The 25787-nt window shown below is 42.1% G+C and overlaps 1 protein-coding gene across 5 annotated transcripts in view; it reads left to right on the top strand.

Moving 5' to 3' along the window:
* ZCCHC2 (zinc finger CCHC-type containing 2) overlaps window positions 1-24892 on the top strand; it is a 58481-nt gene extending 33589 nt beyond the window's left edge. Inside the window, exons 9-16 of one of the 5 annotated variants that reach the window (XR_010932994.1) lie at window positions 1223-1358; window positions 2810-2874; window positions 3262-3356; window positions 6923-7051; window positions 11601-13085; window positions 14008-14080; window positions 18393-18506; window positions 19335-24892. Coding sequence is in view for 3 of the 5 variants with exons in the window: in XM_067698894.1 (XP_067554995.1) it covers window positions 1223-1358; window positions 2810-2874; window positions 3262-3356; window positions 6923-7051; window positions 11601-13085; window positions 14008-14075 (1978 nt within the window). In the remaining 2 variants the exon portion in view is untranslated. Of the gene's footprint in view, window positions 1-1222; window positions 1359-2809; window positions 2875-3261; window positions 3357-6922; window positions 7052-11600; window positions 13086-14007; window positions 16093-18392; window positions 19293-19334 lie in introns of those variants that run through there. The other 4 variants (XR_010932993.1, XM_067698894.1, XM_067698895.1 and 1 more) reach the window with 4 other exon arrangements.
* The last annotated feature ends 895 nt before the right edge of the window (window positions 24893-25787 follow it).

The following is a 25787-nucleotide window of genomic DNA, read 5'->3' as shown; positions in this document are numbered from 1 at the left end:
AGAGCTGCATGTTAATTTGCCCCAGGGGTCAGCCCTCAACTGGTGGGGAGCTCCCGCTTCCTGCCCTTTGGGGAGATAATTCTGGGAGGTCCCAGCTGGTTTGAGCCTCTGTCGCTCATAGCGGCAGTCTCACTAATGGACCCACACGCTGGTTTTTCCTCCTTTCCTGTTTCGTTCTCCCCACTCCTTGCTCCCACTTCTGGATCACCTCCCACATCAACTGTGTCATCCCCAGATTCTGCTTTTAGGGGCAACAGTGGACAGTGGGTACTGTGGACAGTGGACACTGTTCTTCAATCTTATTGCTGCTCTTTGAAAGTTAGTGTGCTTTTCCAAACTGACTGTGTTTTTGAATTTTCCCATTGTCTGGTTTTCAGCAGTTTCCTATGATATATTTGTAGCTTTCTTTGAATGAGTTCTGCTTCCTAAGTCTGAAGTTTGATACAGTTCTGTTTTAGAGAAGCCCAGGCCATTCTCTCTTCACATATTGCGTCTGCCTGTTCTCTTGGTCCCTCTTCTGAGGCTCGGGATGCTTACAGGTTAGACTTTTCACCATGTCCTAGATGTTCTCTCAAATTTTTTTTGTTTTCCACATTTTTTTCCTCTGTGTTCCAGTCTATTTTCTCATGATCAAATTTCCTCTTCGATGATTTTTTTCATCTGTTTCCATCCATTGAGTTCTTAATTTCAGTTTATTGTACAGTTCTAGAATTTAAATTTGGTTCTTTTTTTATATATTCCAGTATTCTTCCAAAATTCCGTCGTCTTGTAGTCCTTGACCGATGTGAAGCACTGTTAATTCAGAGTCCGTGTCCAATCACTTCATTCTCTGGATTCTCTCTGAGTCTGTTTCTGTTGTGTGTTTCTCTTGGTTTTCAGTCACATTATCCTGTCCCTTCACTTGCCTTAGACACACACAGTACATAGTGGTTCTCTTGAGATTGGAGTAACCCCAGCTGTGCATGGTGCAGGATGAGTCTAAAGACAGACTGTGCCTCTGTTGTCAACCTCCTCAGAGGCAGGTATTAATTATTAAATAGGTAAGAGAGGTATGAACTGGTTTATTCTTATAGTAGACTTTTTTCCTTAGAGCTGTTGCTAGGCATTCTATAAAAAACTAATATACTGAAGAAAGGATTAGTATAGCTTCTTCATTATGAGATGAGAAGGTTAGCTGATTGAAGACAGAGTTTCATACTTGCGTGAACTCTTCTTTTGATAGCACTATTGGTACAAGTTGTTCTCCGTTGGATGGGCTCACCATGCAGTATTCTGAACAGAATGGAATCATGGATTGGAGGAAGCAAACCTGCACCACCATTCAGCACCCGGAGCACTGTGTGGCCTTAGCTGACCAGGTACGGGGGCTTTGTTTTGTCTTCGTGCCATACTGTTCAAGCATTGTCACTGCATGAGAGTCGAGTTCTTTAAGCATTATTATGTCAGATAGTGTATCTGGTAAGAAGAAATGAAGGAATGTTTCAAAGTTAATTGGTGTACATGATCTGAGCTCCTCTGTGACCTGAAGAAGTGTATATGTATTACTTTGTTTTTTTTTTTTTTTAAATTTAATTAATTAATTAATTTTTGGCCGCGTTGGGTCTTCGTTGCTGCATGCAGGCTTTCTCTAGCTGAGGCGAGCGGGGGCTACTCTTCGTTGCGGTGCGCGGGTTTCTCGTTGTGGTGGCTTCTCTTGTTGCAGAGCTCGGGCTCTAGGCGTACGGGCTTCAGTAGTCGTGGCACGTGTGCTGAGTTGTGGCTTGCGGGTTCTAGAGCGCAGATTCAGTAGTTGTGGCACGTGGGCTTAGCTGCTCCATGGCATGTGGGATCTTCCTGGGCCAGGGCTCGAACGTGTCCCCTGCACTGGCAGGCAGATTCTTAACCACTGCGCCACGAGGGAAGCCCTGTATTACTTTTATTGCTCAAAAATATTAGTACATTTTATTGTGATGCCTAAAATGTTTCACTAGGGATGCATTGTTATGCCAGGTTTTTTGCTTTTGAATTATTCACATTTCAGTCACTGTCTTGCTATTTATTGGTGATGTGAATTTTGAAACGGACCTTCCCTCATGAGTTGTTGGGCCAGTTTACCAGCAAATCCTGAATGTACTTAGGAAATACTTGGTTTTTAGGAGTTGGTGTAATCAGAGAACAGAATGCTCTCAAGTGTGTTTAGGTAACATGGCACCACAGATACATGAGAGATACTGGTACAGCTATGGAGAGAGCCACCTTCTCTCTAGAAAATTGATTTTTATTACTGGCCAACACTCAGATCCAAATGTTAACCTTTCCTGGAATGTGTTTTTACGAACTAAAGCATTAAAGCATACTTTGAGGAATTGTGTGTTATCGGAGTCATGCTTACTTAATGGCCGAGTTTTAGGTCTATGTGATTATACTTTTTCCCCCTCTACTTCAGCGCTAGCACCTTTTATTCTTAGAGTTGACGCAATTGTGTGTTGCAGTTTTACCAACCTGAACTTTACGAGAATATTAGTAAACGTATAGCAAATACCGGTTACTTGATTGTGCTTTATTTTGTGATGAGAAGAAAAAATACACATCCATTTTAAAAGCAAACTACGAAATAAATATTATACTCATAATTAATATTAAGTATTTGTCAGAATATGCAGATTTTAGTGAGTCAAGTAGGTAACTTCAAAAAAGAGGTTGGAAATAAAAACGTGTTAGAATATACAACTGGGACTGCATTATTTTAATGTTTTTTATCAGAATAAGAGGATACCTACACGAGTATGGTCTCGCTTTAGTCGGATTTTTTTTTTATTCTTTTCCCTAGCATTCAACTGAAAAACGAAGTTTATCTTCAATAAATAAGAAAAAAGGAAAGTCACAAATAGAAAAGTAGGTGCAATTTAATCTTTCCAGTAACAGAAATTGGTAAGAGGAGACAACATTTGATAATGGGCATGTTTAATTTATGTAGTATAAATAGTATTTTTCCATTAGTTTTCTTTATATTTTTACTCTGGACTTAATTTTTTCAGTTCTAAATAATCAACACATGCAGGTGATAAAAATAAAGCTATTGCCAAATATTATATTCAGTTTGGAGGGGCAAAATTCTCAGCCCTGTAAACTAAAGGATGAATCTTGGATTTACATTGTACCTTACTAAACATTTTTTTTTAATTATAAAAAAATTTGAGGGGAATTTTATTAATACTGTACTTAGTGTTGTTCTCTAGGGACTCATAAACAATGTGGGTAACATGTATACTTTCGGCTTAGGGAGAAAATTAAGAAAACTGACAACAGATTGAATAGTAGAATAAATGGTATTCGAATCTCCGCTCCTCAGCACACCCACGGTGGTTCTGTGAAAGGTAAGGGTGTTTTTCTTTCAAATACACGTCACCTAAATATATTTAGCAGGGTACCTATTGCAGGAGGTATTAGGCTGTTGTGTCAAAGCCTGATAACACTTTTTTTCCTGCGTTGATGAGAATAGTGATTTCTGAATTAACTCCATTAATACTTCAGAATTGTTTAATGCAGGAAATTTGATTCGGCCACGGAGGTAAATTTCTCCTTTGCTACAGTGACACTCTGGCACCTCTTCCTTCCCCTGGTAGCAGCAGTCTCCTCGATTGTTTCCTTCTCAGCCAATCCCTGCTCCAGAGCAGGGGCTGCAGGACCTGCGGGGTCTTTCCACCCTCGTGGAAGCCTGTACCCGTTCTTATGTAAAGTCACTTATAGAAATCTTGTTGACTTTTTCATGTTTTAATGACTGTCCTTTGTGGAGTTTTATGGGACTTCAGGGGAATTCAGACCCTCAGATTTTCGTTGTACTCGATTTGTGTGGTCTCCATCTACCCACCATTATTTTAAGGTTCTTTTATTTTTAAGTGAAAGATTTTGTGTTCATTTGACTGAGAAATGTCCCTTGTGCTGGTTCATTGGTAACTTTTCTGTGTTACATTTACCTTCACCACTAATAGTAAAGATTTTTAAAAAAAGAATAAAAGCTCACAGACCTCTAGGAAAGTGTTTGTCCGTGTCTGTTTCTAACACATATGTTGACAGCTGACCCTACAAATAAGATTTAATTTAAATTTTATTCAAATGTTAGTACCTTCAGTTGTGATGCAACATAAATAACCAGAATATATCCATTTTCTTAATGGAGTACATTTTTAAACTAGCTATTTGTTTAGAGAGATTTAATATTGATAAGGAAATATAGTTGCATTTTGACTCTAAAATCATCTGGCCCACTCATTGAATTAATTAACTGAGCTGTCTTTGGGGGGAAAATGACATGGGAAAAAACCATGTTTATGAGTATATTGTAACACTTCAGTATCTTTGAGGTTTCCTGTGGTGATGGCAGCTAAAAGGAGGGGGAGAAGCTAAAATAAGGAAGACAAGAGTTCTCTGTCAGTGGATGATTAGAAATAGCTTCTGCCAGGCCTCCCTGTCTGTTTCCTCCTTCTGGTTCATTTTCTGCACTGTCTTCTAAAGCACACACTAAATCAGGTCATTCTATAGTTGAAATTCCTGTCAAATATATACCACCCTCATGACATCACTCTCTCGTCTCTCACATGATTTGGGAACTATGCCAAAAAAGCTTGTAACAGTTCTTTCCCTTTTAGCTTCATATTTTCAGAGAAGTGTGTGGACTTTGATCTCAGACAGATGTGGGTTTGAATCCTTACTCCACCATTTTCTTAAGTTTGTAAAAGAAGAAGAATATCTACCTCACCAGACTGTAAAACTTAAATGTGATAACATGAAAAGCATTTAGCTAGTATCAAGCACAGAGGTGTTCAGTAATGTGGTTCCTTTTCCCTATTCTAATAAGTTAGAAGAAAACATATGCTGTATACGTTATTAAGAAGTTTTTTTTTAAACATCTTTGTTGGAGTATAATTGCTTTACAGTGGTGTGTTTCTGCTTTATAACAAAGTCAATCAGCTATACATAAAAATATATCCCCATATCCCCTCCCTCTTGCGTCTCCCTCCCACCCTCCCTATCCCACCCCTCTAGGTGGTCACAAAGCACCGAGCTGATCTCCCTGTGCTATGTGGCTGCTTCCTACTAGCTATCTATAAGAACTTTTGATAACATCTCAGGCTCTAATTCCTTTATTTCTTTATTTTCAAATATTATGAAAGTACAATCTCAGGATTTTTGATTCAAGATTAACCTTTTCTGTCTATTTTGTTCTCTATATATGTCACTGATTCATATATATTTACATTTATAGAGTACGACTATAAATATATATATCAATACTTTGTACAACTTGTCTTATTGTCTAGTATAGCTCAGATGTTTGCTGGCTCCAACTTAAAGGGAAAACCCTCTGTTTATTAATTCCCCTTTGAAATACTAAGGAATTACCTTTAAGAAGGTGATTACCTTTAAGCATTCAGTAAACTTAAGATATATTTAAGATTTTTTTAATAGAACAATCACGCATATCATAAGTGTAGATACTATATTGAAGCTGAAAATTTTAAATAACTCAGTTAAAGATAAGTATTATTTATTTATTTATTTATTTTATTTTATTTTATTTATTTATTTTTTTTTTGCGGTACACGGGCCTCTCACTGTTGTGGCCTCCCCCGTTGCAGAGCACAGGCTCCGGATGCACAGGCTCAGCGGCCATGGCTCACGGGCCCAGCCGCTCCGTGGCCTGTGGGATCTTCCCGGACCGGGGTGCGAACCCGTGTCCCCTGCATTGGCAGGCGACTCTCAACCACTGTGCCACCAGGAAAGCCCTTATTTATTTTTAATTTAAAATTTAACTTCTATTTTGAGTAAAATACATTTATGTAGTTCAAAATTCTGAAGGTACAAAAGGGAACAAAATAAATCCCTCACTGCGTCGCTCCATGTTGTCTTCTCCCCAAAGCAGTCAGTGCTGTTCATCATCTGTGTTTTGCAGTGTGTTTGCTTTTAATATCTCTTTGAGACATGATAGATAAAACAGTTTATCTCTCTGTTTAAAAGGGCAATTTGTGGAATAGCCTTTGGCATAGTTATTTCATCCTCACCTTCCAGTCACACCTCTGACTCCAAAGGATCACATATTTTTTTATTATAAAAATTCCAAAGACTCTACACAATTCTGAAGCACCTGGATTGTCAGAAAGGGAAAATTATGTTCAGCATAGATTTACATTTATGTATTTAGTTCTTTGAAAATTGCAAATTAATATATGACATTTGGTGGTTAGAATATTTGCTAGCTATATAATCTAAACAAAATCATTTCATAAATTCATTTTGAGAAATAGCTGCCTTTTTATTTTTTCTTTTTACATTTCTGAAACTTACTCTTTAGAGTTTCAAAGTCTTCGCTGCATTTTAGTGAGCAAATCTTGGCTCACTCTATCCCAATGGTTTTGTTTTGTTTTGTTTTGTTCCCAGTCCATCATTTCTGGTTAGAACTCAGGGGTTACTCAGTCTACTTCATGGGAAGCAATTTACTCTTTTTAAATATTCAGGCATACAAATTTTAACTGAATAGGCATTTTTGGCAGTCAGTTCTATTTTTGAGTTCTTTTAAAGAAAGAATTTTACAACATGCTCTGAGGAGTTAAAATGTATAGACTTAAAAAGTGGCTCAATGTGCTAATATTGGACAGATCCTGCAAAGAATCTTAATTCTGATTTTTTAAAGTCTGTTATATTGATTTTTTCCTCTGCCTCTGCCTAAGAATGCATTTGTCCCCCGCAAAAAAGTCGTCAATTATTTTCAAATAAAATTGTGCTTCAGTAATGAATTTTTACCTAGGTCAGAGGCCAGCTTTTTTAGGTAATTATAGAAAAACTTGGAAAAAAAAATTTAAGGGTGTAACTAATTTCTGATGGTTCAATTCAGAAATTTATTTAACTAAACAATTCTATTTTTTAAAAATCACGTTATTTTTAGATGTGAATTTGGACACTGGATCTGGACATGACACATGTGGAGAAACATCTTCAGAGAGTTACAGTTCTCCGTCTAGCCCAAGACATGATGGAAGAGAAAGTTTTGAAAGTGAAGAAGAAAAAGACAGAGGTTTGCTCTTTGGAGGGATTTGGGGGTGTCAGAGGAAAATGTGTGCTCTTAAAATCAGTCAAACATAAGTATTTTTATGGTACTGTAAATGTCATTATTGACTTTAATTGGTATAAAAGGGTGTCGTGTAGACTACTGACTTAGCAGTTCCTAGTGATGTTGATTTTTTTAAACCTATTTCACTGCATATGAAATTAAAGAGAAAGAAGACAGTCACAACAAAATGTAGAGTCAATGTAGAAAGATTGAAAGCTTGCATATTGTTAGATGCACATATATTTATAACGTTTATGTCTTCCTGATGGATTGACCCTTTTTATCATTATAAATATCCTTCTTTGTCTCTAATGACAATTTTTTTCTTAAAATCTATTTTGTCTGATAATAATATAGCTACTTTAGCTCTCTTTTGGGTGTTTGCAGGGTACCTCTTTTTCCATCCTTTTACTTTAAGCCTATTTGTGTCTTTGACTCTAAAGTATCTCTTAAAGACACCTTATAGTTGGATTATGGTTTTTTAGCAATTCTGCCCATCTCTGCCATTTGATTGGAGTGTTTAACCTATTGAAATTTACTGTAATTACTGATAAGGTAGGATTTACATCTGCTCTTTTGCGCTTTGTTTTCTGTATGTACTATGTCTTCAATTCCTCCTTAAATGGAGGCTCAGAGTCAGCCAGAAATAAGAGTATAGAGCCTTCTTAGGTCTCTCCTGGGCATGCATATATAGCCCTAGATATGAGCATGGCCTTTTAGATTCCCAGGAATATATTGAAGCTTTTCAGAGCTCCCTGTGAACATCCGCTTCTTCAGTTTTTCCTTTTAAGTTTTTTGGTCAGACTATTGTTAGCCTCAACTGGTCATGCCAGTCCAGGCAGCCAAATTGTTAAACGGTTGCCGCAGATTGATTGTGACACATGCCCTGTGGGTAAGCTGCTGTTAACACAGAGTGAACTCAAGTTGCCAGACAGATAGTGATGGTTCCTTAGGAAGGTGCTTTTATAGAGTTCCAAATCCATGTTTCTTAGAGCGGCTGCTAGGCTGCTTGTTTTCGTAGCTACTGTAGTTGCAAGACTATTAGTTTACAAAGCTACTTCAGAGGTGGAGAATGTGAGCAAGAATTCGGGCAAGGTGAAATACCGCAGTGGTTGCTATTCTTACAAGATTCAGCTGTTTTTCTTTAATAAACACTCTTCACATTGCTGCGAGCCTTTAATTGATTTCCAGAGTTCTGAAAAAGTTGATTTTGATAGTTTTTGCCAGGATTCTTGTTGCTTTTATGGAGGAATGGAGTGTCAGAGGCTCTTACCCTGCCATTCCAGAAATGAGGTATCACAAATGTATATGTTGGGACTTCCCTGGTGGTCCAGTGATTAAGACTCCCCCTTCCAATGCAGGGGGTGCGGGGTTTGATCCCTGATCGGGGAGCTAAGATCCCCCATGCCTTGCAGCCAAAAAAAAAACGGAAACATAAAAAAACGGAAGCAATATTGTAACAAATTCAATAAAGACTTTAAAAGTGGTCCACAGACACACACAAAAATGTATATGCTGAATGAGGATGTCATTCTTTACAATGATAATGTTATCTGATAACATTTTGGCTATAAACGTCTTAGTAATAGTGTCTTGGTTATAAGGTGTGTCCATGCTGGTGGGCAGTAATAAATGGTTTCTCTTGGGCCACTTAAAGATCATAAAGATCCTTTAACAACAGCATTTCAGACGTGGCTTTTTCCTGCACAGTCCACAGCTCTTCGAGACCTTAGCCTTTGTGTTATACCGTCAGGTCACATCTTAGGAAGCTATGACAGTGATTCTGCTGTATCACATACAGTTAAAGCCAGTTTTTACTTTGAAGTTATTTTGAAGTCATAACAAATGTAACATGCAGTGACTACTGCCAGTTCTACTAATCTGAGGCAACACTGCACTTCTGATCTGCAGTTTCCTCATGAAAGAAGAAAAATGAAAGTAACTGCCCAGAGCTCTTATGAAGGTTAAACGAGATAATTTTTATGCCTTATCCAGAATAGAGACGCTTTCAATATGCTATGCTCGATTCTGTAGGATGTACCAATAATCCATGGCTCTTAAGCTAACAGTGCAGATTTGCCTCTTTGTCAGAATTAAGGGTACATCTGCATGCCTAGATGACTTTGCAGCAGTCCTTTCCTGTCATCAGATAGGGTGAGTTGGTGGGCCTGTATAGAGGAGCTTGCCCTTTTTCAGATAGGCTCTGTTATCGCATGACTAAATGAGCCTTCCCTAAATGAAGGATCATTAAGGGCTCTCTGAAACCAACCAGGGGGGAAAATGTCCACTGTGATAACAAGTGTTGATCATCTTTAGAATTTTGAGTGCATGGAAAGGTTGCTTTGAAAAGCATGTGGCTTTGTTGTTCTTGTTGGTCATAAAGGGGTTTTGTTGTAAGACTTTATACTTTTCAGAGTCAGTGCAAAAAAGGAGGACCTCTCTCTAAATAGCTGGGTAAGTCCTTATAATGCTTAGAAAACCATTTGGGATCATGGGGCCATTTGCTATGACTTAAGAAGATTTAAACAAAGCCCAATTCCTATAGAAATTGAATTGATCATCTGAAAAATATTACAGCTTCTTTTGAACTTAAATGTTTATTTTTAACTCTATACTTGTATGAAGGTACAGATATAAATACAGTGCCTTAAATAAGTTACTAATTTTTGGATACTTTTTGTTTTGCAAAGTTTAACCAGAAACTCCTCAGCTATTAAGGAGAGTATATGTTAGAACCACTTACTCATAAGTTGAATCTCTTCTAATATAAATTATTATTGTTGAATTAATAACATTGTTGACATTCTGTAGGTTGGTTCAGGTTTAACCTTTCTCCAGGAAGGTTCTATTTAACCTTTCTCCAGGAAGACTAGTATGATTTGTTTTTAGTATTGTTTCAAAAGATTTTAGCATCTTAACTGAATATAACTAGTTATTACCTTAACAAATATAAACATTTTAAGTACACAGTGCAATTCTGCTTATATTTATGGGCAGAAAGATGTTAAATTAGGCACTACATTTAACTGAATGGTCTCTATACATAGTACTGCAGTATCTGGGTTTACGATATTTAAACATTGTGAGTTAGATTTTGTCTTTTGTCCCCTTTATACCAAAAGTCAAGAAATCCAGGGGAAGTCTAGATTAAAGTTATTTCTGTTTACAAGCAGAAGAGTGATGCAGTAATAAAAACAAATGCAGTACAATTTTGTATCTGCCACTTTGCTGTTTTGTTTTAGGAGAAATGGCACTGCTTCTTGTGCTCTAGCACACTTGTTTTATGACCATAATGGTAGCTTTAAATTTTCTTTCCGCCACTGAAATATTTAAAAGTAAGAATATTTATTCCATTCTAAGAAAACTCTCTTCCTTTCCCTATCTCTGGATATTTGAGTTAAATATAGTCTTTTTTTTTTTTTAATAAATTTATTTATTTATTTTCGGCTGTGTTGGGTCTTCGTTGCTGCACGCGGGCTTTCTCTAGTTGTGGTGTGTGGGCTTCTCATTGCGGTGGCCTCTCGTTGTGGAGCATGGGGTCTAGGCATGCGGGATTCAGTAGTTACAGCACGTGGGCTCAATAGTTGTGGTGCACGGGCTTAGCTGCTCCGTGGCATGTGGGATCTTCCCGGACCGGGGCTCGAACCTGTGTCCCCACGCATTGGCAGGCGGATTCTTAACCAATGCGTCACCAGGGAAGTCCCAAGTTAAATATAGTCTTGATTGAACTCCTTTAAATTGTATTATTTATGTGAGACAAATGTGAAGACCTCGGGTTTAGTAGTACAGAATATAAATCAAGTGATTTGCCTAAAATTGATTAAGGTTAAAAATATCTGATCCCTTTCTCTGTAATAAAGGTCTGTATTTTATACTGTGCTTCATTCAGTCTCCATTAACCTTTTGTTTCTTACCTCTCCATGGATTTTTTTTTAATTTAAGATTTAATTTTTTAGAGCAGTTTTGGGTTTACTATAAAATTGAGAGAAAGATACAGAAATATTCCCTGCTCTCACACATATATAGTCTGCCCTGTTATCAACAATTGCTCCCTAGAATGACACATGTTTTACCAAGGATGAACCAATCTACTTTGACGCATCATTATCGCCCAAAGCCCATGGTTTATCTAAGGGCTCACCTTCAGTGGCTTTGGACAAATGTGTAATGATACATACCCACCATTACAGCATCACACAGAGTACTTCCACTGCCCTGAAGACACCCCGGGCTCTGCCCGTTCATCCTTCTCTGGGGCCCCCACCCCTGGCAGCCACCAAGCTTTTATTGTTTCCATAGTCTTGCCTCTTTTCCAGAATCTCCATATGTTTACAGTGAAGTCCACAGAAAGCCAAAAATTAAAAGAAGGTCAGCTTGGTAGTCAGGAAGCTTAGGGATACATTTATTAGTCCAAACTTCAGTGTTTATTTTAGATATACTTAAAGTTTATTTCTAGCAAGAAGGTTGGGAGATTATGCTTGTGTTAACATCTAGTTATGTTTGTTTCCCTCAGACACAGACAGCAATTCTGAGGATTCTGGAAATCCATCCACAACCAGGTTTACAGGTTATGGTTCTGTCAACCAGACTGTCACTGTCAAGCCACCTGTTCAGATTGCTTCATTAGGAAACGACGATGCAAACCTTTTAGAAGATCCCTTAAGCTCACCCAAGTATCAGCATATTTCTTTTATGCCAACTTTACACTGTGTCATGCACAATGGTGCCCAGAAGTCTGAGGTGGTCGTTCCTCCACCCAAATCTGCTGATGGTAAAACAATAGGGATGCTTGTTCCTAGCCCTGTTGCTCTCTCTGCAATAAGGGAGTCCACGAACTCAACCCCCGTCGGAATACTAGGGTCAACAGCTTCTACTGCAGAATCAGAAAAGCACCTTGAATTACTGGCGTCCCCTTTACCTGTTCCATCAACATTCCTTCCACATAGTAGTACTCCCGCTTTGCACCTCACAATTCAGAGGCTGAAACTGCCGCCGCCGCAGGGATCTTCCGAGGGTTGCACGGTGAACCTCTCCCAGCAACCAACCGGGAGTCTGAGCGTCGGATCACCAAACACTGCCTTTATTCCTGTTCATAATCCAGGTAGTTTTCCAGGATCTCCTGTTGCTACCACAGACCCCATCACAAAATCTGCATCTCAAGTGGTAGGACTAAATCAAATGGTGCCTCAGATTGAGGGAAACACAGGGACAGCCCCTCAGCCTACCAATGTGAAGGTAGTTCTTCCAGCAGCTGGCCTCTCGGCCGTACAGCCACCAGCTTCCTACCCCTTGCCAGGCTCTCCCCTTGCTGCCGGGGTGTTACCCAGCCAGAATTCCACCGTCCTCAGCACGGCGGCACCGTCTGCCCAGTCCGCGGGAGCAGGCATCAGCCAGGCCCAGTCGAGTGTTCCTCCCGCGGTTCCTACCCACACCCCCGGTCCCGCCCCAAGCCCGAGCCCTGCTTTGACACACAGTACTGCGCAGGGCGACAGCACGTCTTACATCAGTGCTGTGGGAAACACGAACGCCAACGGGACAGTGTTGCCTCCACAGCAGATGGGCTCAGGTCCTTGTGGTTCTTGTGGGCGAAGGTGCAGCTGTGGGACCAATGGAAACCTTCAGCTAAATAGTTACTATTATCCTAATCCAATGCCTGGACCAATGTACCGAGTCCCATCGTTCTTTACTCTGCCATCCATCTGCAATGGCAGCTACCTCAACCAAGCACATCAGAGCAATGGAAACCAACTTCCTTTTTTTCTGCCTCAGACTCCATATGCAAATGGACTGGTGCATGACCCAGTCCAAGCCAACTATGGCATGCAGCAGATGGCAGGATTCGGGAGGTTCTATCCTGTGTATCCAGCACCTAATGTAGTCGCCAGCACGAGTGGTTCGGGGCCCAAGAAGAATGGGAACGTTTCATGTTACAACTGTGGTGTGAGCGGGCACTATGCACAGGAGTGTAAGCAGTCGTCCATGGAGGCCAGTCAACAAGGTAATCATGAGAGCTCCCAGAGGACTTGTTTTTGAGTGTGCCCGTCCCTCCCTCCCCTGGTGATCACGGTGATCCTGTTGAAGCAGAAAGAGGTGTTGTGTGTTTGTTTACGGATGTTGTGCTCTCAGTGACAAATCATAAAATGCAAATGGCAAAACCTAGCGTGGACACACACAGGACACAGACACAGCACAAGGAAGTTCAGAGAAATTCAGTTCCCAATTAAGGAATAAACCATAAGGCACTTCTTAAGGAATATAATGGGGATTTGCGAATCTCTTGCTAGCAGCACTTTTTTTTTTAAAGCGACAATCCTGTGTCATAGAGTAAGCAAAATTTTTAAATGCTGAAAAACTAGGAAGTGATAGTCATCTGACATGGAAGATTTTTAGTTGTCTGGGTCTATCTATGCATAACCACCTGGCCTCACGCTACACCCTTCCTTCCCAGCAGACTTTTTTTTTTTTCAGTGCTATTGCATTTTAAAAGGCACAAAATATTTAAGCACTGGTTTTTGGAGTAAGGAGATTCAAACTGAGTTTAATATTATTACCACCAGAATAAAGAAATTGTTCTTCAATAAGTACGTGTAAGATACCAAGTTCAGTGTAGACCTGAAACTGTTACCTTTCACTCACATTAGGCTTTTGTCATTTTGCCAGATCTCACACAGAAAAAAGGCTTGACTTGGGAGTATGTGCTTGACATTTTTTAAGGGAAGATTGAGTTTGATAGCTTTAGGTTGAACTTAAAGCACAAACTTCATTATTACTTTTTTAAAGTCATTTTATGGACCATTTTGCGGTCCGAGTATTGCCGAAGGAGCAGCGGCTGAGGAGCATGCCCATTTGATATCTTGTAGTGGTTTGTGATGCATTGCATTGTACGCAGTGACTTAGCAGTTCTGTCTTTCCCATTTTAGGCACTTACAGACTGAGATACGCACCTCCCCTCCCCCCTTCTAATGATACGTTGGATTCTGCAGACTGAAACAAGTAAAGCTTGCCTACTTAATACACTGAAGTGTGGGGAGTCATGGTTGGGGTGTGGAGGGGAGGAAAGGAAAGGTATTTTGTTTGTGTTTCTTTGTCTATACATTTCCTAGATTTCTATGCAGTTGGGAGTTTTCATTTCTCTTGTACCAAAATGTCCAAAACAAAAAAGAATGCATTGCTTTTGAGCCTCTGGTCTCCTGGTACAACAACAGGCTTATCTGTATGATACATGTAATTTAAACATCCAAACAGACTACCAAAAGGAAAATGTTGATGCGTGCTTTTTTTTTTTTTTTACACTGAATACTTGCTGTGTGCAATGTTTACTGAATCTTTAAAACTGTGTATTTGACCTTTTTTAATAACACTGGTGACAGTCCTGTGGTTTTGGAAAAAAACTTTGCTTCTTCCCCAGTTTTTCTCACTTTCGTCCTACACTCCGCTTTTCTCCCCCACCCCCACTCTTTCCAGTGGCCGCAGGAGTGGTTGGCACTGCATTGTCCACACTTTGTAAACTGCTCTGCATATAAATTGAGGGTAGAATGTTTCACCTTAATCATAAGGGAGAATCACATTCCCAAAATAGTGTGTATATATGTAATAAACAGCACCACGTAAATACATATATGCAGTGCTTGTTGTCCAAATAAAAATTAAAACAAGTGGAAGAGAGAGGAGGAAGTAAAATCATATGAAACTGAGAAAATATGACATATGAAGTGGACAAAGAGCTTTTTCTTTAAAAAAAAACAAAACCTTTTTACTTCATCATACTTTTTTAGCCTGTTGCTTCAGAGAGACATAAAGTGAACAAACTAGTGTGAGTGTGGTTCTTCTGTGTGTGTGTTTGTCATGAAAATCAACAGCCAATTTTACCTGTAGTCTACCACTGTGTCATGTAAAAGAGACACTTGAGTCAAGATTTCTTTTCCTACACCAACTGTTACAGTGTTCCATTGTGTTTAAAATGTGTATGCTTTATTGCAATCTGAACAGAAGCTCTGCGTTTCTACAAAAGTCAGGTATTTGTTCCCTAACTTGTCTCGTAGCAAAGTCACTTTTATAACAGTTTACCACGATGCTTGATTATAATGTGAAAGACTGAATTCTGCGTGTGTTAAGATGGTATGAATCACGTCAGTGTCACATCACTAAGTTTAATGCTGCTGTTTAAAAACAAAAGTTTTTTTAAAGCCAATCTATGTACTAAATTGCTTCCAGGTAATTTTTGATTTCCTAAAGTGCACTGAGGTTATCTGGAAGAACGGGGTGCAGGTTTGGACTGCTGCATTCAACAGCAGTGAGCAGCTACCACTGTAGAGTCGCAGGTTGAGGGCTTGGGGTTGGGTTTGTTTCCCCATCCTCAGTACAGGGCAGAATCGACAGATGTTTGTTGTGTGGGGTCACATTGGTGTGCAGCAGAGGAACTTGAATATCTGGTCTCGGTTCAGAAGCCTAACAGATTGCCAGACAAAAGGAAACACTTGAAGAAAGAAGCTTCGTGTAATGCTTCACAGATAGAATTTATATTTATAGCACCAATGTACATTTTGAAACCTTCTTTCCAGGGTGGGAGTTAAAGGGGAAGGAAGGGGGGTGTGTGAAGGGGGGGTAGACGAAAGCTTTAATTTAAAAAGAGAAGAAGTCCGAGTAAAGGAAATTATTTTGATTAAATGTATTTTGTTTGATCTGGGTATTTTTGGACCACATTATTAAATTAATTGTTGAGCTGCAGTTGAGTTGTTCAAGTGAGAGTTTTGATAAGCCCCATCTGGACCGCATTGTGAACCATTGCCAGTTGTACTTTATGGAGCTTATTTTATGATTTAAAAGACTGTACTGTACATAGGAGGTATGTTACCTTCTCCTTATTTGTATGTTTACCATATACTTTGATATTTGAAATGTTATGTACTGGAAAGGCCACTTATATTTCTAGAACAGATTGGATTTTATGCAACCTTTTTTCCTTGAATTAACAGCAATAAAAAAAATGAAAAATGGCTTAAGAATTGTGCTTTATTGCAAATTTTGTAAAAGTGAAAGATAGGAGGACATCATACCTCGTGGGTTTGGGGTTTTTTCCCTTTTTAAAGAATCAACCCGTTATTTTCCTGCAATGTGGGCAGTGAATCCCCAAGTTACTTACCATCTGGAAATGTTTCCCACAAGCAGCCTTACTATATATATGTCACCTGTGTGACCGCTGAAAGAAGAGTCTGCACTTCTGTGCTTCCTGAGCACACACTGTGTGCCAGAGGCACCGTGGCGGCTCAGAGTCCTTATCACCCAAGAGCGGTGTTTCTGGTTCAGGCCCTCCCTCACCAAAAGCGTAGAGGACCTAACTACTTCCTCAAATTTATTAATACCATTTTGTTTTCCAGGAAACTCTCCCAATAGAGTACCTTTGAATTACATTGGTTCTGTCTTGCATAATCCAGTCTCAAGTCAGTCTTTACACAATCAGTAATTTTATAAGAGATTGTGGGGAGGTGCTTTCCACATATCCATGCATCAGTCACGTCCTCTGGTGACGACGGATGTCACTCGGCCCAGCCCCTCCGGTTGTCCCCAACGTTCCGTGCAGTGATGGACACTAAGAATGATTGTCCTGAGCCACCTAACGCACGTTCCCTCTGTACCCAGTTGGGCAGTGGGTTTGAAAAGATCACAGGACCCCTGATGGCTTTTCCGTTAGCCAGCAAACAGGCACCTACACGTAACACACGGCAGTTATGGACCCACCTCCAGTTAACTCACACACCTCCTATCATCACCTGTGTCCCTTAACCGACCCTTCTCCTTCCTGCCCCCACTGCGCAAGGTCACCACTACTCTCAATTTCACTATTCCTCTTTTCCCCTCACATTTTACATCCTCCTTCCCCAAATATACAGTGTATTTCTACTTTTCTTGAGCTTTTTAGAAAGGGTACCCTTTACCTCGTCTTCTGTGACTGTCTCTACTCATCTGGTTTTACAGTCCTGATGTTGCATTCCTTCAGTTTGTTCATTTTCACTAACTTTACAATATTCCATTGCATTGGGGGAGAATAATACACACACACACACACACACACACACACACGCACACACACATCCATTCTGTCAACAGACATTTGGGTGGTTTTCACTCGTTTGCTCTTGTAACAGGAGCAGTTTTGTACCAGTCTCCTGGCTTGTATGTGCGAGAGTTCCCTGGGATATACATCTAGGAATGCAAGTGCTGGGTTGTAGGACATGCCAAGTATTCAGTTTTCCCAGATTCGCCATGTGGTTTTCCAAGTGGTTTACACTCTCACCAGCAGCATGCATGCCCCTCAGTCCATATCCTGATGCTGTGATAGTGCCCGGGGCGGCTTGGGGAGGGAGAAATAAGTGTAGGCTTGGAGGGATTTGTGTGAGGCTTCATGGAGGAGGTTGAGTGTGGAGGAGAGCCTGACATGACAGCACGGGCAGGGTTTGGACCAGTGTGGACCAGGGGGCGCGCTCTAGGAAGAAGGTGTGTGGAAAGGCACAGGACCCGAGGTGATGGGTTGTGAGGTCGGGAGGTGACACAGGCAGCTGTCATAGAGGGAACATCTTGAAAGAGTTATGAGATTTGTGGTTCAGTAGGTAAAATAGAGCCAGACTGGAGAATTTGGAGTTGATTGAGTGAAAAATTGGAAGTTGCCATTTTTAAGTAGAGAAAAAATACATTGACGATAGTTTTTGAAAGAAGGCTTGGAAGTTGAGAGACCGGTTAGGATGAGGCGACAGGAAGGAAGAGGATGGAAGGAACCCCGGGCTTCAGAGCCACGTTTTCCCCAGATAGAAGATGAGCTGGTCTAAGTTACGGCTGTGAGGATTACATAATATATGGGAAAGGTCCAGCATGATGAAGTAGCACCAAGGAGGCACCCAAATGTTAGTTGAATTCCGTTTCAACGCACAGGAGAACTGTGATTCTGTTTTCAGAGACGAGGAAAATGTGGATGAGAGTTAAGTCTGTGTGAAGGCAGTGGTTCTCTGGGTGGCAAGGAGCCTGGTAACTGTAGTTCTTCCTTATATTAAGCTTAGTTGTTTCCGCTCTGTCCACTTATAAAAGACAAAATATTTCTTGTGCTCAAAAATTAAATCTATGTGGAGGTAGCTATGGGCTCTATATCCATGGGCTGAGCCTTGCAGTACCAAAGTAGAACAAGGTCTTACAAGGCAAATCCACATTTAATTTTTTATGTAAGTGCTAAACATCTAATTTTTCTGAGAAGTTTCCCAAAAGGTTAAAGCACAGTATAAAGTAATTTCTCTCTCTCTTTTTTTTTTTTTAACAGGTAGCATCTAGTACTTGAGCACCACCATCCATTTGAGCTTGGAGGACACCTTTTTTCAATTCTACATACTGATTACAAAAACATTTAAGGTTAAGGCAGTGAAACCAAATGGAGGCAAGCTGTGACAGTAGTTAACCCCATAACCCTTCCATCTTTCCTCTCAAAGGATAAAGAAAAATGCTGACTCCCTCCGCCTACCCCACCCATAGAAAGGGCCCGTTTCTGTCCAGAGAAATGAGTTGAGGTCTGGGGGATGAAAGAAGAAAGAGGTGCCCTGACCGTAAACATGGTGGCTGCACCTCTGGACCTTTCCTCGGGGATGGAAGACAGTCTGAAGTTGGGTTCTATTATGAGAATGAAGGGCTCCGGGGCCCGAGATTGAGAGGCAGGTGTAAACTCAGATGAGGGCGTGTTCTCACTGCAGTGCCCTAGACCGCCTGCAGAGGGCAGCACCATCCTTTCCCAGAGCACGCCCGTCCGCTCGCACGGTTTGTATACCTAAGGTCAATCGAACATCAGTATTTTAGTATACCACTGCTTATGAATCACAGCTGTTGTACTCATATGTGCAAAAATAACTTTTCCACGTTTCAGGAAAAATAGACCTAATTCTTAAATGCTGTCCTCTTTTGAAAACTGTGAGCCCCTACATTGGAGCATGGGTACACATGACGTGAACTCTGTGTGTATGCAAGTGTCTGTCCATCTTGGAAGCAAGATGGCTTTAGGCTCCCTCGTTCCTGCTCTGGAAAGTGGGGTACATCACAAGTGTAGGCATCAAAAATCCTGCCTGCCTGCAGTCACACCTCTTCTTCAGTGACTGCTGGCCTCAAGTCTCCAGAGCTCTTAATTCTAAGATCCTGATTTGCTACTTGAACTTTGGGGGTGGGGTGAGGTGGGGGGCTGGGTGGTTTTTCATTGTCTTTCTTTTTCCTCTTGCAGCTCCGACTTGATCCACTGTAAAAGGTCTCGCTCGGCCAGCCTCTCCCCAAAAGAAATTGCTAATTGGGAAGCAGCGCCGCCTGGTGGGGGACGAGGACAATGCAAGCAAGCGGACGTCATTGCCCACTTGACCTGATGTAGAGAAAATTGAACGTAAGGCAGAAAACATTTGAGATTGTAAACCTGTGCTCAAAACCTTAAAGAATGCAGGCAACTGGCCATAAAAGTAATTTGAGCGGTCTCCTCTTTCAGACATTGCAATCTCAGTTTGTTATAAACATCTTAAACGCATTGATGGTACTTTAGAGTTTCCTTTGCACTTTTCTCTGGGCTCATTGGCCTGCACAACTGTGAAGGGTATGGGGTCTCCCTCCTCCCTATTTTACAGACTAGGAACTCAGGGTTCAGAGGGGTTAAGTGCCACAGACATGCCACCAGTGATGAAGGCCAGGCCCCAACTTCAGATTAGTGCTTACCTCCTGCCCCACTTCCTGGCCTGCAACTGCTTCTTCACTGACCCCAGGGCAATGACCTTTTAAACCGTATAAAGCGATAGGCACCCATGGTCTTAAGAACCATGGGGCCTCTGGGTTCCTGAGAGAGGAGTGGGCTGGGTCCTGGTCAGTCAGAATGTCTCTTTTCTGTATCTCTGTTGAAGGGGTGAGGGAAAGTTTGCAGAACTGGGAGACCTCAGTACTTTTAGAACTAGGCTTTCGGCGTTTGCCTGTCTCAGATGAATTCAAGGAGCAGCAGCTGTTGCCTACATCCAAGGTTTGAAACATGCAGCAGTATGCTCTGTTGGAACACTGAATCTTGCTCTGCAAAGGTTTTTATTGTCCCCAGATGTCTCGGTGACTCTTGAGCATTTGGTGGCCAGTCCATAATTTTAAGCCTTCAGAAGTTAAGAAGTGCAGTAGCAGGGCACACAGGAAAGATACTTCACTGCTGCTATTTGAAAAGCTCTGACCGTTATATATAGATTGTCCCAAGCACTCCCTCTACCCGCCACCACTACTCAAAGACACTCCAAAGACCAAAAATGACAGAGGCAAAGTCACCTTCAAGCAGGAACGGTGACAGTCACACCCGCCCCAAAAGCCTTTCTGGATGTTAAGAATGCCACCAGGTCACCTAGTACTCGGTGCTCATTCTTGCTAGCGTATCAGGGTTGGGTATTTGTGACATGGTAACTCACTTTTGCATTGGAAGCCTCCATCAGATGGACTTGTACAAAGAGGTGGCGCTGGTAAAGCCTTATTTTCAGCACCCACCCACAGTACGCATGACCTTTCTCAGGCTCATTTACAGAATGGGGATAACATCCACTTTGTTAGAATAGTTATAAGGATTGAATCTGACAAAATACATAAAGCACTCAGTGTCTGGCACACAGTAGGTGCTCAGGACATTCGTGATGGTGGCGAACGCCTTCATGCCCAGCGGGGGGCAGGCATGTGTCAACCTCACCACAGCCATATGAGGTGGGTACTCTGCTCCATCTTACCGTTGGGGAGGTTGAGGCATGAAGGCTGCCCAAGTGTCTGAGGGCACAGAGCGGTTCAGTGGCAAGGCTGGGGCTGGAACCTGCCGCTCTTAGCCCCCAGGCTCCTCCAATTCTTTGTGCCCGGGTCACAGGATGCTACAGGCATGGTGTGACAGTGCAGGGCACCCCGCACTGGGGTAAGGTAGGCAGAACTCAGGCCAGCTCTGCCGTAAACTCTGTCGTCTTGAACACCTGGCCCTCCTGGACCTTCATTTTTCTTACCCGAAAGCTAAGTGTTGCTTGGAAAAGAGTGGTAGAAACTGAGCTAAATGACCTTAGAATTCTGTGGCTTGAAGCTTACTTTTTCACTTTAAGTGATTTATCAAGTTTTTATAATTCTTTACCTTTACACTTTTGTTTTAACTGATTTGAAGTCCTCTTTGGGTGTGGCCAGGAGCACAAACCCCAGCTGTCACCATGTGCTAACGGGACAGGAAATGTTTCCAGGTCCTTAGGGAGCGGCAAGAGAAAAGACCCCAATTGGGGCTGGCTGGGCACTAGGTGGCAGCACCGGCTTCTGACTGTGTCTGGTCCAGCGGAGGAGCAGGTGCTCTGTCCTGTCCTCAAGATTCTAGGTTCTCCTCTACTTGTACTGATAAAGTTTTCACCTGGGGGGGTCTTCCAGTCAAAAAACGAAGCTTGCGTACCGAGTCCTGTGCTGAAGGACACAGGGTTAGCCGTAGCTCACAGGTCAACAACACGTAGAGATGGACAAACTACGGTCCACAGCTAAGAATGGTTTTTACATCTTTAAATGGTTGAAAAGAATACGTTTTCATGACGCATAAAAAAATTATATGAAATTCACATTTCAGTGTACACAAATAAAGTTTCTTGGAACACGGCCACTCGTTTGTGTCGTTGTGGCTGCTTTCGTCAGAAATGGTCAAGTTGAGCAGTTACGACAGAGACCACGTGGCCCTCAGAGCCTGAGGTACTGTCTGTGCCTTTATGGAAAAAGCTTGCTGACCCCTGACACATAGCAACCTTCTCCAAGTAAAGGTGCGCTCTCCGGTATCTTTCAGGTCCTACGTGCGAGTGCAGGAATTTCACTCTCCTTTTTGCTGCTGGGTCTTCTTAGCAAAATGAGATCACCTCTGGTGCACACATTCCATCAGCTGTTTAGCAAATATCTCTTGGCTGGGAGCTGAGTGTCACGAGGGGCATAACCAGCTACAGCCTGGTCACAAGCCGTGGGGTCTCAGTGGGTGGACAGGTGAACTCTGCCTGCTGAGAACTGGGAAAGGGTTTTCAAAGGACAACATTTCTGCTGGGCCAGAAAGGGAGAAGTGAGATATTCTTAGTGAAGAGTTAAAGAGATGGCAAAGAAAATGTCATCGACTTCAGGAGTGAGAGGGTGGGAGGAACAGGCAAGGGCAGGTGCGGGGCAGCAGGGCATGAAGACGGGAGGGAGCCAGACGGGCAAGGGTTTGGAAGAAAAAAACATGGATTCTTTTGCTCTTGCTGAATTTGTGGTGCTTGAGTGACACCTGGTCATCCAGTGTTTGTCTCACAGCGTGGCCCTGGGTCACCTGCAGCAGAGTCACCTGAAGGGCGTAACTAAAACACACACTCCTCAACTCTCCCTCCCCGCAAACACACACCTAGAGAATGGAAGTTCGCAATGTCTATTTTGGTGGGTGCAGGGGAGGGCAAAGCCGATCCGTCAAAGAAGGCTGAGAAGGAGAATCCAGATAGTGGAGAATGTTCCCTGAAGACCGGAAGATAAACTTTGAGAATGAAATGGTCGTTATTGCCACATACAGTAGAGGTCAGGAGGTATGGCCACGAGCGTGACAGTCACGAGGTCACTGGTAACTTTAAGACGACAGTTACGGGGGATTGTGAGGAGAGCCAGAGGAAGACAGAAGGATGTGAGGATGGACAACTAACCTCACTCTAGTTGCTACTTATTTTTAAAGGCAGTATAATGTAGTGCTTTGAATCCCAAGGCTGTCACTTGAGCCGGGGCCTCTGAGCAAGTTCCCTTACCTGTAAACAAAGATTACAAGAGTGTCAACCTCCTGGGGTTTTTGTGAGGGTTAAAACGTTCCAACGTGGTGCCTGGCATACAGGGAGCACTAACACAATGTTATATTTCCTTTAAAAATACTTTCTTATTCAGAACCTGCCTTCCTATTTTAGGGCCTGTCAGAATTAGGAATGCCTCCCTTTGGATTATGACTGGGCTTTGTTCTTTCCTGTTAGCTATTTCTGTTTTACATAATTGCAGTCATCCTATACACGCATTTTATATCTTTTTTTTTTTGTTTACAGCTGATAAGCCAATATCAACACTTTATTACTAACTAAAGTCCACAGTTTACATCAAGGTTCACTCTTGGTCTTGAACATTCGGTGGGTTTTGACAAATGTATGATGACGTGTATCCAGCATTGTAGTATCGTACAGAATAGTTTCACTGCCCAAAACATCCCATGCTCTGCCTATTTACCCCTCCCTCCCACCCCTGGCATCCACTGATCTTTCTACTGTCTCTATAGTTCTGCCTTTTCCAGGTGGTCATATAGTTGGAATCACACAGTATGTAGCCTTTTCAAATTGGCTTCTTTCACTTAGTAATATGCATGTAAGTTTGTAAGTTTCCTCTATCTCTTTTCATGGCTCAATAGCTCTTTTTTTTTTTTTTTTTTTTTTTTACTCTGAATAATCCACTGTCTGGATGTGCCAGTTTGTTTATCCACTCACCTACTGAAGGACATCTTGTCTGCTTCCAGGTTTTGGCAATTATAAATAAAGCTGCTCTAAACATCCCTGTGCAGGTTTTTGTGTGGATGTAAGTTTTCATCTTACTTGGGTAAATACCAAAGAGTGCGATTGCTGGATCATATGGTAAGCTATGTTTAGTTTTGTAAGAACCTGCCAAACCGTCTTCCTAAGGGGTGCCCCGTTTCCATTCCCATCGGCGGTGAACAGGAGTCCTTGTTGCTCTGCATCCTTACCAACACTTGGTGTTGTCCTTGTTTGGATTTTAGCCGTTATAAGTACGTAGTAGCATCTTATTGTGTGAACTTGCAGTTCTCTAATGACATAAGATGTGGAGCATTTTTCACGTGTTTGTCATTTTTGGTGAGGTGTCCAGATCTTTTGCTGATGTTTTTAAATTGGGCTGTTTATTTCCTTATTATTGAGTTTTAAGCATTCTTTGTATATTTTGGACACCAATCCTTTGTGCTTTGCAAATATTTTCTCCTTAAAAGCATTCTTTTAACGCTTTTTTCTTTTTATTGGGATGAAACGGGAATGTGAGGCCATCAAGGCACAGAGCCCAGAGGGTCCCCCTGTGTCTTTACTCTTCTCAGACGCAGCGCCATACATCTCCAGCGGGCGTCCGGCAACATGTCAGAAGCGGGATCCCGTAGTGGTTGCCAGGTCCTCAGTGCAGAGCTGGGGGCGCACTTGGCAACTGGGGTGGGACCCTGGAGGCTTCCAAGTACCTCCTCTGAAGGGACAACCGGCAAGATTAAGCGGCTGGGCCACCGCTGGCCCTTTTATTACTTGCCCAGAGAACAGAAATTGTGGGTCTACAGCGACATCCCTTCGTAACTTCTTCAACCTTATTTGGGACACAGAGGACCGAGTTCCTCCCCAGTGTGTTTACAGAGACGTGCACGGCAAAGGAGTCAAGCCGTTTCCACGCCGGGCTTCAAGCAGGGCTGCCGGCGTTGCCTGTGCTCCTCGGTGTGGATGAGCTTCCTTTCCGCCAGACACAAACAGACCTTGGTGGGGCCTCGGCGGAACAAGAGACAATAGTGCTTCCCCCAGGATGGAAAGTCGTCACCCCGCAGCAGACGGGAAGTTCAGCTCCACAGAGGGGCTTTGCCTGTGGGTCTTCAGATCTCCCCTCCCACCCACCCATCTCGTGATAAATTGATGCAATGCCTTAATGCTTCCACATAGCTGAGTATCTTCTCTGGAGCTCAGTATCGAAATAGGCATATTTCTGGCTACATTGAAAACCCTGGTGAGGAGGAAGTGAACTACTCTAGAGTGTGTGTGATCCAAGCGGAAATAAATCATTGTGCCCAGCTCGTTCTGAATCCCAGTTTCCTCTTAAGCCAGACTTTCCACCTACTGGAAAGTGGAGGTGTGTTTACTCTAGCAAAGATGGTCTCTTGATTGAAAACAGTTGGAAAAGGCCCGTCACGTGGAGGGAAATTGGTGGAGCGCATTGTTTCTCCCAGTGCGGTCCGGGGAGCCCCTTGGGAGGCCTGTGAAATACGGACTCCAGCACCACCACCACTGCCCCCCGGCCCCCCCTGCACAGGATGCCTGGCGGAGGGCGCAAGAGCGAGCCCTTCACAAGCTCTCCATTCCGATGCACAAAATTTTGAAAATCATTAAGTTAAAAGCACAAACTTCAGAAGCCTAAAAAGCTGGCTTTAGATCTTGACTCTGTCACCCAGTAGCCGTGTGACTTTGGACAAATATTTAAATGGCTTCGTTCTTATCTGCAAAATGGGAATAATAGCAATGGGGTTGTGGAGACCCCCCAGTGCCTGCACAGCTACCAAAGCTAAAGTGCTTGAAACATGTACTGATGCACACAAGAGATCCTCAGAAGACAAGAAAGGGGGCTTCAGAAAGTGTAGGCTGTCCCCCTCCTCTACTGTGGGGTTTTGTTTGTTTTACACGAAGTAATAATGACTAGCTTTTATTTGAGTCCATATCATGCACCAGGCATTATCCTGAGCACCTCCACGTATTATTAACCCTCAAGCCTATAAAATAGGTATAATTATGATACCCACTTTATAGATGGAGAAATCGAGTCAAGGACAGGTTAAGGAACTTGCCCACTCAGTTTCGAAGTCTGCATTTGAATGCGGGACCTGGAGCCTGGAGCTCTCTTCTTGGGCCTCTAGCCCTTAAAGACCTGACAGTAAACT

This window comes from Pseudorca crassidens, chromosome 12 (genome assembly GCF_039906515.1).
Source record: "Pseudorca crassidens isolate mPseCra1 chromosome 12, mPseCra1.hap1, whole genome shotgun sequence".
NCBI lineage: Eukaryota > Metazoa > Chordata > Mammalia > Artiodactyla > Delphinidae > Pseudorca > Pseudorca crassidens.
The sequence above is the reverse complement of the archived record's forward strand: the minus strand, read 5'-3'. Positions and strand labels throughout refer to the sequence as shown.